Source organism: Heloderma suspectum, chromosome 5 (genome assembly GCF_057233095.1).
Source record: "Heloderma suspectum isolate Gila_16-S chromosome 5, 16-S_ref, whole genome shotgun sequence".
NCBI lineage: Eukaryota > Metazoa > Chordata > Lepidosauria > Squamata > Helodermatidae > Heloderma > Heloderma suspectum.
This window is the reverse complement of record NC_139462.1, coordinates 182,534,582-182,548,427: the sequence shown is the minus strand read 5'-3', so window position 1 is coordinate 182,548,427 and position 13,846 is coordinate 182,534,582. Positions and strand designations below refer to the sequence as shown.

General features: G+C 44.8%; 1 protein-coding gene and 1 pseudogene across 1 annotated transcript in view; one reads left to right on the top strand and one right to left on the bottom strand.

Annotated features, from left to right (window-relative positions):
- Positions 1 to 13,846, top strand: part of LOC146344920 (ATP-dependent translocase ABCB1-like) — a 216,791-nt pseudogene that overhangs the window by 73,667 nt on the left and 129,278 nt on the right.
- Positions 1 to 13,846, bottom strand: part of LOC146344922 (ATP-dependent translocase ABCB1-like) — a 66,526-nt gene that overhangs the window by 7,496 nt on the left and 45,184 nt on the right. The window contains exons 19-24 of the mRNA XM_084856063.1: positions 12,328 to 12,405; positions 10,807 to 10,890; positions 9,476 to 9,679; positions 7,562 to 7,662; positions 6,749 to 6,889; positions 825 to 981 (exon numbers count right to left, since the gene is read on the bottom strand). Of these exons, the coding sequence (XP_084712189.1) occupies positions 825 to 981; positions 6,749 to 6,889; positions 7,562 to 7,662; positions 9,476 to 9,679; positions 10,807 to 10,890; positions 12,328 to 12,405 (765 nt within the window). The remainder of the gene's footprint in view (positions 1 to 824; positions 982 to 6,748; positions 6,890 to 7,561; positions 7,663 to 9,475; positions 9,680 to 10,806; positions 10,891 to 12,327; positions 12,406 to 13,846) is intronic.

Sequence of the window (13,846 nt, the reverse complement as noted above, 5' to 3'; positions counted from 1 at the left end):
GAGGTAATATATACTGCATTTACATTCTGGATCTCCTCTGCTTACAAGGAATGACCATTTCCCACCTATTCTTTTTATGTTTTATGGACTGCTGAGCAGCAAACATTTAAAAACACTGGGGACAATCCAGCCAAAGTGAAGCACTTTTAGGACTCATAGAAAAGACCCATTTAAGCATGTGCTTAAATCTTTCATTGAATGCAAAGGGACTGGCAGAGAAATCCCATACATGTTTACTCAGACGTAAGTCCCACAGTGTTTGATGGGGGTAATTTCCTGATACAGGTGTGAGAGCTGGTGGCCCTCCAGACGTTGCAGAACTCCAACAGTCATCAGCCTTAGTCAGCATGATCATTGATCAGGGATAATGGGAGCTGTAGTCCAAAACCAGCTAGTGGGCCAAAGGTTCCCCCCTTGCCTGGTAAGAGTGTTGCTGTAAAAGTGCTTAACCTTTGCTGGAACCTGCCCTAGGTTCTTGTTGGTTTTGCCTTCAATACATTCCAGGTATTAATGCCAAACTTTATTCTGAAATCACAAACTTTGGATTTTTTTTTCTTTAACTAAATACACAGAGTTCTGATAACAAGGGGACCACAACATTTTCATTTCTAATGAGGGTAGATGTGATTCTTTCTCTGTCTTTCCAAGGATGGATAATTAAATTAGTTGCCTTGCCTATAAGGATTTCTCAGATCAAATTTACAGAGACCAAAACAAATGCCACTATTGCTGATTATTTATACTACATCTATATGAGAAATACAAGAGTCCATTTGATGCATTAAAAGGGACCAGCATGAAAAGCAGTATTTGTAAGACCTTACCAATTTTTTTCCTTCTTCGCTATAGCTGTCAATTAGCGGCTTCCGATCCAAAAGCTGAAAAATCCTTTGGGCTGAAACTTTTGATTTGCCAAAATCGGAAGCAAGAGAGTTAGACTGGCAAATCTCCATAGCAGCAAAAAATACTGAAGCGAAGACTCTGGAACCACAAAATGAAGATTTGAAGGAGATGTATTAGAACCCAAAATATATACGCTAACTTAACATATTATGTTGACAGCACCTAGTTGGAAGCAGTGGGGAAAGGAGGGGAGGGCAACAGATTATCACAGAGACTTTGGTGGGTTATAAACTTGGCCATAACTTTATTGGTTAGAGCATGAATAGGGTTTTTGGTGGGGGCATGGATCTAGTCATTGGGCAAACTGCCTGCTGACTGATATCACCAATCTAGCTCATGCACTGGGCAGGTGGGGTTGTCAGTGGTCACGGCAGCACAAACTGCTTATCTGGGCCCCATCTGAAGCCCAGGTTTGTGGCAAGCTAACCGGCCCCAGTGCTAAGCTGGGTCTTGATACCACATACCCCAAGATCCCCTAAGGGGATCCCCACCATGGGGAGAAGGGAGTCCAATCCTGCTCCCTCCTACAAAACTATCCAGCCCAACCATGCCACAATGTCACAAAAGAACACAAGAACAAAGCAACATATGGTCTGAGGTAACTGCAGTACTAACGTAGCTATAACTACTGCAATCTTGCTACGTGGGAGGTGAAAACCCTGTGTCACCTAGCCAATTACATGTGCAGGTAAAATTCCTTCCTAGCCCTGTTAGCCAATGGCTAACCAACGTCCATAGCAAAATGCAAGGCCCTGGATTGTTATTTGGTGTGGATGGGTGGGTAAGTGAGCAATTACAGCAGCTGGTGCTGTGGCCCAGGCCCTGTTAAAGAGGCCCAGGGTGGACAAGAAGGTAAAGAACTTCCCCCTGGTGTGCCCAGGAAGTCCTGCCCTTGGCTGACCAATTGGGCACTCCAACTGCTTCTCCTCTTGCCACAAGGCCCCGGTGCTCTCCTGCATCCCCATGTCCAGCAGATGCACAATAGAGGCTCTTCAGTAAGTTGGAAGCCATTATTATTGCTAAAGTCAGTCACAAATGAACAGTGATATTATGAATTGAACTTTACATTAAAAGCCTATTTTAACTGGGCCTAAATAAGCATTAACTAGTATTGTATACATTGCCATATATCTGTAGAGAAGAAGAGCCTGGGAGAAAATGTGATGCAACCTACGATGAAGAATTATTTGTAGAAAAAGTGCTTTATCTTATCCAAGTGAGCCTATTTAAGTCAAGAAAACATATTTGAGGCTGCAGTCCTAGACACAATTACCTGGGAGTAAGTCCCACAAAACTCAATAGGTCTTTTAAGGGGACATGCATATGATTGCGCTGTTAATCTCCACAAGTGTCACTGAGTAAAATATTACTCTCTGTGCTCTGCTGAGGTTACAGCAATGATTTAACAATCAGTACACAGGAGTGTGACAATAGGCTATTCTGATATATTGGCCAGAGGTGGGAATTGAACATTGTTTCTTATCTGATGAAAGCATAGAAAGGGAGAAGTCCAGGAGAAGTCCAGGAAATTGATGATGATGATGATACGCTTTGTTACCAAGTGCTGTACATAAAAGAAATAACTCGACTATTTAAAATACATAATTACAATCATTCTAGTACAACTTAGCTCAAAAATACAGTATTATAACAATAGTCTTAACAACCCAGATAAACATAAAAGCCATCAGCATACTTTCCCTTTGAAATAACCAACCACTCCCCTCCTACTCAAGAAGATAAGTTTTCAACCTTTCTTAAACACTGTCAGGCTTGAGCGCAGGGAGATAGCAGCTCAGATTCAGAAGAGGAGCAGCCAGAACTGGGGGAGGCTTTTTAACAGGCCAGGCCAGATATGGGTAGGCGTGCTTCTCAGGTTACCAACTCCCAGATGGCCGGGCCTGAAGCTTCCTCCTTACCCCCCTCTGTGAGAAGCAGCGAGCGGGGGGGGGGTCTCGAGGACTGTGACCTAAGAGACATGAGGCGGCAGCACGGAGCTAAGAGGGAAACATCGGGCTCAGACACTTGACCCGGTTAGTGATGCGTGAGAGGCTATGCAGAGAAGCAGCACGAGAGGGGTGGGACCTCCCTCCCTAAGTTAGCCTAGCCAGATAGTAGGGATGGCAGAGAATTCCGCCATGGATCTCGGGGAGGCCGAATGCCAGTGCATTCGGCCCCCCGAAATCTGTGGTGGAACGGACTGCCCCCTTTGCCCCCCCCCCCGCGGATCCCCCCAGGACGAGACTTACCTGGGGCGGATCTTCCAGGTGGCGGCAGCAGCAGCGGCGGTGGCGGCTGGTCTTCCGACCGGCTGCCGCCACCGCCATTTGCAGTTTTGTTTTTTGTTTTTTTACACACACGTGATAGGCTACGTAAGTTTTTACATAGCCTAAAACGTCTGGGTTAAAAAAAAAAAGGCATACGCAAATGGCGGCAGCTAAGGCCACCACGATTTACGTACGCTTTTTTTTTTTTTACCCAGACATTTTAGGCTACGTAAAAACTTACGTAGCCTAAAACGACTGGGTATAAAAAAAAAGGCGTACACAAATGGCGGTGGCTATGGCCGCTGCCATTTGCGTTCCTTATTTTGGGCCGTCTTAGTCTATGTAAATAATTATGTAGACTAAGACGGCGAAAATAAGGGGAACGCAAATAGCGTCCACTACGCTATTTGCGTTCCCCTTATTTTCGCTGTCTTAGTCTACATAAATATTTATGTAGATTAAGACATCAAAAATAAGGAACACAAATGGCGGCGGCCATAGCCGCCGCCATTTGCATACGCGTTTTTGTTTTTGTTTTCCCCAGAGCCCTCCGCGGCCAGAAATCCGGCTGCAGACGGCTCTGGCCTGGCTGGGCCTGGCTGGCTGCTGCGGAGCACAGCCGGCCGCGGAGGATTCCGGGGGGGAGGAAAGGAGTTCCTCCCCCCCGTCCAGGATTCTGGGGGGAGGGACAGAATGCCTCCCCCCCACCATCAACATAATCTGCGAACAGGTAAGTGATTTTCGTACATCCCTACCAGATAGTAGGGATGTACGAAAGTCACTTACCTTTTCGAAGGGTGACATTCGCGGCGGGGGGGAGGCGCTCCATCCCTCCCCCCAAAATTCTCTCCAGCCAGCTCTGCTCCGCGGAGATTCCGCAGAGCCGCTGGCCAGGGCCACCCACAGCCAGACATCCGGCCTCTGGGCAGCCTGCAGGGATGAAAATGGCGGCTGCCATAGCTGCCGCCATTTGTGTCCCTATATTTTGCTGTGATAGGCTACGTAAATAGTTATCACGTAAATATTTATCACGGCAAAAACAACAACAACAACAGCGAGCGCAAATGGCGGCGGCTACGGCGGCTGCCATTTGCATTCCCCTTTTTTTTGCCGTAATAGGTTACATAAATATTTACGTAGCCTATTACAGCAAAAAAAAAAAAAATGGAACACAAATGGTGGCCACTACACCATTTGCACCCCTCTCTTTTGCCGTAATAGCCTACGTAAATATTTACGTAGACTATCACGGCCAAAACAAAAGGGGAATGCAAATGGCGGCTGCCGTAGGCAGTGCCATTTGCGTTGCCTTTTTTTTCCCCGTGATAGCCTACGTAAATACTAAGGATGGACGAAAGTCCCTTACCTGGTCCCGCAGCTTGCTTCGCGGTGGGGGGGAGGCGCTTCGGTTCTCCCCCCGAAGTTCAGGCCGGGGGGGAGGCGCCCCGCCCCGCCCAGCCGAAATTCAGGCCGGAGGGAGGCACCCCATCCCTCGCCACCGAAATTCATGCCGGGGAGGAGCACCCCGTCTCCCCGGCCGCAAAATAAAAAAGTAAATTTTAAAAAAAAAACACGTGATAGGCTACGTAACGATTTACATAGCCTATCACGGCTGGATTTTCAAAGTCAGCCGTGATAGGCCACGTAAATCTTTACGTAGCCTATTACGGCTGAGTTTGAAAAAAAAAAGCGCGTACGCAAATGGCGGTGCCCATGGGCGCCACCATTTGCGTTCCTTGTTTGGGCAGGGGTAGTCTATGTAAAGGTTTACGTAGACCACGGCAAAAATAAGGGCAACACAAATAGCGTTGCCCTTATTTTCGCCGTAGTCTACGTAAATCTTTACGTAGACTACCCGGGCCCAAATAAGGAACGCAAATGGCGGCCCCCATGGGCACCGCCATTTGCGTACGCGCTTTTTTTTTTCAAACTCAGCCGTAATAGGCTACGTAAAGATTTACGACTGACTTTGGGAATCTAGCTGTGATAGGCTACGTAAATCACGTACCCTATCACGTGTGTTGTTGTTTTTTTTTAAATTTACTTTGTAATGGTGGTGGCGGCAGCCGGTCGGAAGACCGGCCGCCGCTCCCGCCGAAACGCCGCCGAAACACTGCCGGGACCCGCCGCTGAGAGGGACATTCGAAGGAGGTAAGTCCCATCCCGGGGGGGTGGTGGGGTGGTGGTGGAGAATTTCACCACCAATTTCGGGGGGCCGAATGCGTTGGCATTCGTGGAGAAATTCTCCGCCATCCCTAGTAAATACTTAACGCTGCCTATTACAGCTTCTGCAGGTACGCAAATGGCGTCCCTGCGTTAGCCGTGATAGGCTATGTAAGTATTTACGTAGCCTATCAAGGCTATAGTGATGAAGCAAATGGCAGCTGCAGACGTGGCCACCATTCGCAAGTCAGCACGAATGGTAGCAGGTAAATGTCCCGTTTAGCGCACCTTTTGCGGGGTGGGGGGGCAGGGGGGCTTCATTCCACCACAGATTTTGGGGGGCCGAATGCACTGGCATTTGGCCTCACCGAGATCCATGGCAGAATTCTCTGACATCCCTACCAGATAGCTTCCCTTTCAAACTGTGGGCAACTTTTGGTGATCCCATTTGAATCCCCTGGAGGCATTCCTTTGTAGCCTGAGAGTCTTCGAGAATTTGCATCTGTAATGAACTTGTAAATAATGAATTAAAGGCATGAGACTGAAGCCTCTCTCTCTCTCTGTCTCTCTCTCTGTGAGTGCTTAAGGATAGAGGGGGCCAAGGGATTTGTGACAAACACCTCCAAACTCTCAGCTACCCGTAATGATAGCGGGAGGGAGTTCCACAGCTGCAGGACAAGGTCCTGGAATGCACAATAACAGGACATCGCAATCTGTGAGGTAGAGCAGGTCAGAATAGCCTGGCCCATAGATCTAGTGGCCCACCCTGGGACATACCAGGACAGAAGAGAGGATAGATAGGCTGGGTAATGCAACCTTGGGGCCTTAAAGGCCAGGACCAAAATCTTGTAAAGATCCCTGGCCTTCAACATCCATCTTTATTTTTGTACCTCTCAGGAACACTTGAGTGCACACTTACACTTTAAGAATCACAGGACATTTTTTACCAGAGTTTCCATGTGCTCTACAGACGATGACTGGGTTCACACCACACACTAACCCACACTCAGTGGTTAAGTGTGGGTTGTTGTTGAATTGAGGGTTGTTTGTTGAACCATGGGTTAGCATGTTGTCTGAACCCAGGACATCTTCCGCAGGGTGGCTTGTTAACCATGTAGTGTGGCTTATTTTTCTCAAACTAGCCACCTTGAGAACCCATGGTTTGTTTTTAGGTTGTTCAGGGTGGTTAACGAGCCACACTGCATGGTTAACAAGCCACCCTGAGTGTGGGTTAGCACGTTGTGTGAACAGCCCCATAGTCAAAAGGCTGCAGAATTGGTGGGAGATACTGAGCTTAAAAACATAAGATCAGACCAAAGGCCTATCTAATATATAGCATTCTTTGTGTAGAATGGTCTACCGCTCCTGAACTTGGAAAATGCATATAACTTTAGAAACTCAGAAAACACACTTACATATAAAGTTGTTGAAAGTTCATGAAACAATGAGCTATAAGCCATGCTCCAAATCTGAAGATAGCAGCATGTATAAAAAAGACTAAACTCTGGGTTATGCCATATGAAAATCCAGTAAGGGGAGCTTTCTTCAGAGAGTCCCTGATAAGACAAAACCAATGAAAAAGAATCACAATTTGTCATGAAAGAAAAAGGAACAGCAGAAAGAGTGGCCGCCTATCAAATCTTCAACTTTGATAGTTAAAAAAAAGTGCTAGGGGCATTAGGATAAGAGTTCTCATCATCTAGCAAGCTCTTGGAAAACAACCCTTGCCCTATCTGCGCATGAACCCTCAAGCCTTGGTGGGCAGTGGAATCCCTCCTGCTGCCTCATTTCCCCTAGACCATTCCCATTTTGAAATATGGTTCATCTGTTTACAATGTGCTATCACAGAAGTAGCACATATATACATATATAGAACCCAAATGGTGGAGACCTAATAACCTGTCATTCTTACCCACGAGATTGGGCAAGCCAGGATCACAAGTATTCAGACCTATTGCAGTTGGACTCTGTATATGTATTCACCAATTACACATGGTGTCCAATATGCATATATGACCAGAGTATGGGAGAAGAGCAAGATGAGCCCAGGCATTGGACAGATGCATTCGATTAGATTTCCAGAAGATTAGATAGGTATTGTTCTAAGTGAGTGAGTGTGTGTGGGTGTAAAAGAACTTTTTTCCCCCTTTTATGCCTACATGCACTCACTCTGTTGCACAATACCCATTTCATCTACTCCTGAAAAGAGAACAAATTGCGAGCTTTACCTGTATGGAGCTTCTAGGCTTGTCCTATATGTCTCGAAAAATCTATCTTCGCTTGTTAATGCAGCCACAGTCCTTATATTGTCTACAGCTTCTGTTGAAATCTAAATTTAGGAAACAAAGGAAAGTATGAGGCTTAAAAAAAACTCCTTTACTAAAGGCCAGGTGCTCTCAGTGACACAGGTAATATCGCAGTTTGATGGCATACCAAGGCCCCGGTCTGGACACTGATATGATACCAAAGCTCATGTGCTTGTGCTGACACCCAACCACAGCCCTGATACAGCCGCCTCTTAGGAGGACAGAATCCTAAGGGCTTTTCAAGTTCATGGAAGTTTCAGATCATGGTGAATCTGTCTACCCAGCATTTTCAGCAGGAAGTATTTGGGAAGAGGGATAGTTGCAATGTAGCCTTGTGGCTAGAGTGTTGGACAAGGACTGGGGGTGGGCTGGGCTCATATGTACCTATTCAGCCATGAAGCTCACTGGGTAAACTTTGTCCAGTCGCTCTCTCAGTCTAACCTACTTCACACTGTTATTGTGAAGGTAAAGTCTATGTCTGCGTGTGCACGTGCATGTGTGTGTTTGGTAGGAGCGGGGAACCACAGCTGCCACCTTGAGCTCCTTAGAGGAAAGATGGATAAAAATGCAATAAAGACCAAAACAATAATTTAAAAAAACCCTCAAAGCTTACAGAGAGCAAAGGCATTTAAAATTCTCTTCCCTCTATGTTTTCAAAGCACAGGTCATTGCTAACAGGTATATTTTTTAAAATATACATGTTACAAGGCTCTCTCTAGTTCTTTCTTCATCATCTATGTTTGATGCTTGGCTTCTCTGAAAAGGCAGCGAAGGGTGGCAGGCTAGGTTTCTGCCTGCCTCCTTCAAAGTGATCTTTCACTAAAGGCACAATCCTAGGAAAGTTTAGACAGAAAAAAGTCCTACAACTCCCAGCAAATTCCCCAGCCAGCATGGCACCATTACTATGCAATGGCTTTGGGCTCTTTCATATGCCTTCTGAGCTCTCCAGAACCTAGAAGAGCTTTGAAATTATGTGACAGGTGTATCTTTCAGAGGCCCAGATATGATTTGCTGGGGGTGGGGTGCTAAGTTGCCTAACCCTAGGTAGATCTGGAGTCCTCAAAACCTGAAGCATTCTTGTATCCAAAATGTAACATCCTGAGTACTTCAGAGAAAGTCACCATCTCCATTGTTACCATTAATTTCCTGCCCAATATGTTTGGAGGGCAGCCAAGTCCACCGCCTGCACTGATTTGGCCCTTTGGAGTATGGCTGGGGGAGTAGTTCTTTCATTTCTGTGTAATATGAGGCTTGCATGAACCCTGTATAGACTCTTGTGGCTTTTTTATCTGCTGTTTTTTATTGTTAGTTTGTCTTAAGTATGTTATATTTTAACTCTGCCCATGTGCTTTTATAGCAAACTGGGATCAGCTCGGAAGAAGGTCAGCATATAACACTTTAAATAATAAACAGAACAAGGGGCTTCTGGAGAAGCACCACTGCTGTGTTCTAGTCTCCACTCAGCCATGAAGCTCACTGGGTGACTTTGGGCCAGTCGCAGACTCTCAGCCCAACCCACCTCACAGGGTTGTTGTTGTGAGGATAAAACGGAGAGGAGGAGGATAATGTACACCACCTTGGGTTCCTTAAGGAGGAAAAAAGGTGGGATATAAATGCAACAAATAAATAAATGTAGCACCCACCACCATTGGCCTAATCCATGGGTGGGGAACTGTGGCTCTCCAGATGTTCCTGGACTACAACTCCATTCATCCTGGACCACTGGCCCTGATGGCTGGGGCCAATGGAAGCTGGAGTTCAACAAAATCTGGAAGACCAGAGGTTCCTCATCCCTGGCCTAATCATAGCCATGCCTTTTGTACATGGAGAACTTACTCTTCCAGCTTCTTCAAGGGCTTTTTGACCCTTTGCTGAATGACCACTCACTGATTTAAAGAGAATTGCCTGCACACCAGCAATGAAAGGAATACAGGCCAGGATAAACAACGTTAATTGCCAGCTATGTACGAAAGTAATAACAACAGCTGTCACAGCCGTGAAGATAGTCATGGTTAATAAGGCCAGTCGACTTCCAGTAGCCTTAAAAGAGAAAAACAACACACACATTTGGAGTTCTCATTTTTCTGGCATAAAGAATTCCTTTGAAACAAATGAACAATGCATTCTGTTCATTTCAAAGCTATGACGTTTCATAGAATAATATAATAAATCAAAATTCCAGCATCTCACTAAACTAGTGGGGGAGGCATAGCTATATCTGTAAGTTCAGCTAAGAAGACATGATGAAAATTTATCCCCCCTTTGTCCTCGACCAATACAGTTACCCTGCCCTTGCCAAGTCATGCTACTCAACTTTTGGAAAAGCCATTCAGTAGTCCTACACACTAGCAGTATTACACACTTTTCTTTTTGTTAGTTCGAACTAGTAATCGCAAACACTCCATGGGATGAGTGCAAGAGTATCTCTCCATGCCAACGTGATGTCAGCAGGGAATGCTACAAACCCAGGAAGGTAGCTGGCACAATTATAGCTACAGCCCTTTCTCTTAGTATTGGAAAACACGTCCATACATATACAGCTTTGCCAAAGAGTATTTAAGTGAGGCAAATCATCCTCCCACCAGCTCTCTCTTGACGGGCTGAATGTCCTGTGGCATGCATTGAGTGGGACAGCAGGGCCATTCCACCAGCCCTGCTGAAGACCTCCCCCATGAAGGCTCCTTCTCCTTCAGCCGTTACCCCCAGCAGCCATTCCAGCAGGCTATACAGAAGAAGATGAGAGGGGAAGCAGGGCATTCCACCAGCCCTGCTGAAATCATTATTTTGTTTCCTCTTCCCTCCCCATTCCCGTTTTCCTTGTGTGTTGTGTCTCCTTAGAACAGATTATAAGCCTGTGGGCAGGGAGTGTCCTTTAATTGATTGTATGTAAGCCTCTCTGGGAGTCTTTTTGGTGGAGGAGGAGCATAAAAATACTTCAAATAAATAAATAAATAATAAATGACAGTGAATAAACTAAGTTTAGAACATTTGGCTTACAACAAGCTGAATCACTGACAGGAGTCACAAAATACGTCACTGACCATGTGCTATTTAAAATGCTGGGTAGTTTCAAAAGTATATTTAATATGCTGGTTCCTGCAATAGTTTCTTGGTGCAAGCACTGCATTCAGAATTTCACTAAAACAAACAATAAGTAGAAAACATACCCCTTTGACTTGAGAAGCATCTGTTGCAAGTCTGGTTAACAGAACCCCAGTGCCATTGTTGTGGTCATCAAACCATCCAATTTCCTTTTTAAAAAATTAAAAAGTTTGATTCAGATCATTTTTGCATTTGTAGATGGCTCACCATAACTCAGTGTGGTTGAATATTCACCAATCTGAGCACTAACGCTTATGTTCATCTTTTCCTATGATAATATTGATGAGGTTTTAACATAAATAAAATATCAGGCTTTTGTTCTAGTTTGTTGTTTACCAATGAGGGGTCAACCTGCCCACCTAACAAACATTATCTTCATTTAAACAACACTGGAGCTATTCTTAACTGATCTCCTAAACTCTGTGGACCTGTTGAGACCTCATTTGTTCTCTCACCTGGATTGTTCCCAAGCTGGCAAATAGTGCCTGCTGTTATTTGAAAGCAAGATTTCCCAGTTCAGTTGTTTACTTCTCCACAGACTGATGGGAGTGAATGGAGGACAGGAGAGGCAGCATATAAACCCAAATTCTGTTCTTAGATTAATCGGCTCTGCTCAGTTTATTCTACCTGGGTTCCTTCTCTCAGAAATACAAAAGCACCCTGCTTCCTGAAGTGGAAACCTGAGAGGGTGGAAAATCCCTGGTTTTTTACTCTCCTCAGTGAAGTGAAGCTTCCTTTTTCTATTTGCATTGCTCGACTGGTTATTTATGAAGATATAATGCTCTCTGGCTGTTTCACATGTCTGAGTGATGTTCACCTTTATTTTTGAGGAAGTCATATTAAGTTTAGTGCCACCACAGAGGAACATCAAAGTCTGATTGTTACTTGCCTTAACCACACCAAAATGAAATGTGGATTATAGCATCTATTGGTTTACTCTACAGGTTTATGATTCAGATAGTCCAAAGTAGGAAGTAGAACCAGCAATTTATTGAGCATTTGATTGCAAACTCTCTTGTCAGCATCTGTCCAATCAGAAATTATTGGAATCTACAGAGGAATCAATTTGTGAAGTGCAGAGCTCTCTTGTACAAGCACATTATAGATCCTTAATTTTAAGAAACTCTTAAAAAGTTGGGAGGAGTCATATCTCAGTGGGGTTGCACATGTTTTGCATACAGAAGGTCTCAGGTTCATCTCCAGGTAGGGCTGGGAAAAGACCTGTCTGAGACCCTGGAGACCTGCTGCCAATCAGCATACCTGTGACAATACTACCCTAGATGGACTGATGGTTTGACTTGCTATGACAGCTTCCTGTGTTCCAACTTTGTTGTGCCTAATCTTTTGTATAACAATTTCATGCACATCATTATGGAAGTTACTGTTTACCTTGACTATACGTTGTGCATTGTTGCATACATTTCTTTAGTCTGATATATTGTGATTTGAGGTACATGCTGAAGCCAATGGACCAGAGTCCCGACCATCCCTAAAAGTGTGCTTTTGTATCCCTTTTTAGTTATTTGATTTATATCCTACCTTTCCACTAAATAATGGTGTTTAAGGCAGCTGCATTTTGTTGTTACCTGTTGGAGCAATGCTTTGAATGAAAGTGATCGCAACCGCATGGTCAGAGCTTCCCCAGACTTCGCAAACATGAATCCCTGAAAGGTGTAGAGGCAAATATATTAATTGTATATTCTAGCAGAATGCCATGACATTTTAAAGACTAGCATCCTGTAGAAAGGGACTGATAGTCAAATCAGTATAAATCCTGCAGCATGCTCTGGTAGAGTTCCATATGTTTAGGCTCAAGAAAGATTCCCAAGGGCTGACAGTTAGTTACACAAGAACAGCAAAGACATCCTTCCAACATATACCAGGGCTGTTGCACCTTAGGGCCATGGCCCAAATCTGGCCAGCCTGAAGTTCCCCAGATGGGAATGTGGCCCCATGAGAGCTTCTTTGCCACCATCATTGCCACAGAGTAGGCTGGATACTGAGCTCTAATCTGTGTTTGTTCAGCTTCAGCTTCCAGGCTTTAATGACATACTAGAGATCATAACTTTCAGATTCCAGATCCTACTTGTGTCCCAAACCAAGGCCTGAGCCTTGTCTGAAACAGATTCTGGACTGGTCCCTGCAGTCAGTCACTGACAGCATTATTCAGTTCATAGTGCTGAATTCAGATGTATAACAATAGTCTGTTTATTATAATAGTACATTGTCAGTGACATAACTCCTAGCCAAAGGTACATACACTGCCACCAACAGAGAAGGTCAAAGAAGGTCAGGCACAAGCTTTCCCATTGCAGCTCATTGTTCAATAGGAAGACAGCTGTAAATGGGAGCACACAGCAAGGTAACCACTGGCCCCACAATGAAGTGGGAGATCTTTCTCCTTCTAAACAATGGTGGGGGGGGGACAAGAATGTAATCTACAGTGAATCCCAAGTAGAGAAAAAGAGGGGTGTGCAGCAGGTTCCAACCAATTGCCATAACTTGCAAGTGGGAGAGCTCAGGCATGGTAGGCGGGCTCCAAATGCTCTTCCTCACTTTGTCAGAGTGGGATGTATGTGAATGACACACATCTCCTCCTCCCATCGTATTTATAAACTATGGGGCATACAGGTAAAAGGCTTCAAATTATTGGAATATCCTATGGGGAAATCAAGCTTGCCTTTTATGTCTACATAATGCATGTTATATTGTACAGTGCCTTTCTAGTGCTTAATAATGATGATGACAACAATAATAATAAACTACAGCAGAGTCCACTAGACACAGAGTAGCATGGTCTGGACTTCGGTGGATAAATGGCAGCAGTCCGCGGACGGAAGTCCGGAAAGCCGGGCAGTGGGGAGTCAGTCGGACTCCACTCCCATCTTGGACTCCCTACCAAAGGAATGGAAGGAGTTAATCTTCAGCTTTCAGGGATTTGGAAATGTGTATCTCTCTATCTGCACACCTTTGAATATGACCAGCCCTCTACTTTCTCCTTTTTAATTTATTTGCCTTTCCTTTCTCCTTTTTAATTTATTTGCCTCAAGGAAAATGAGCTGGCATGGATAACCATGTCTACTCAGAAGTAAATCATATTTTTTC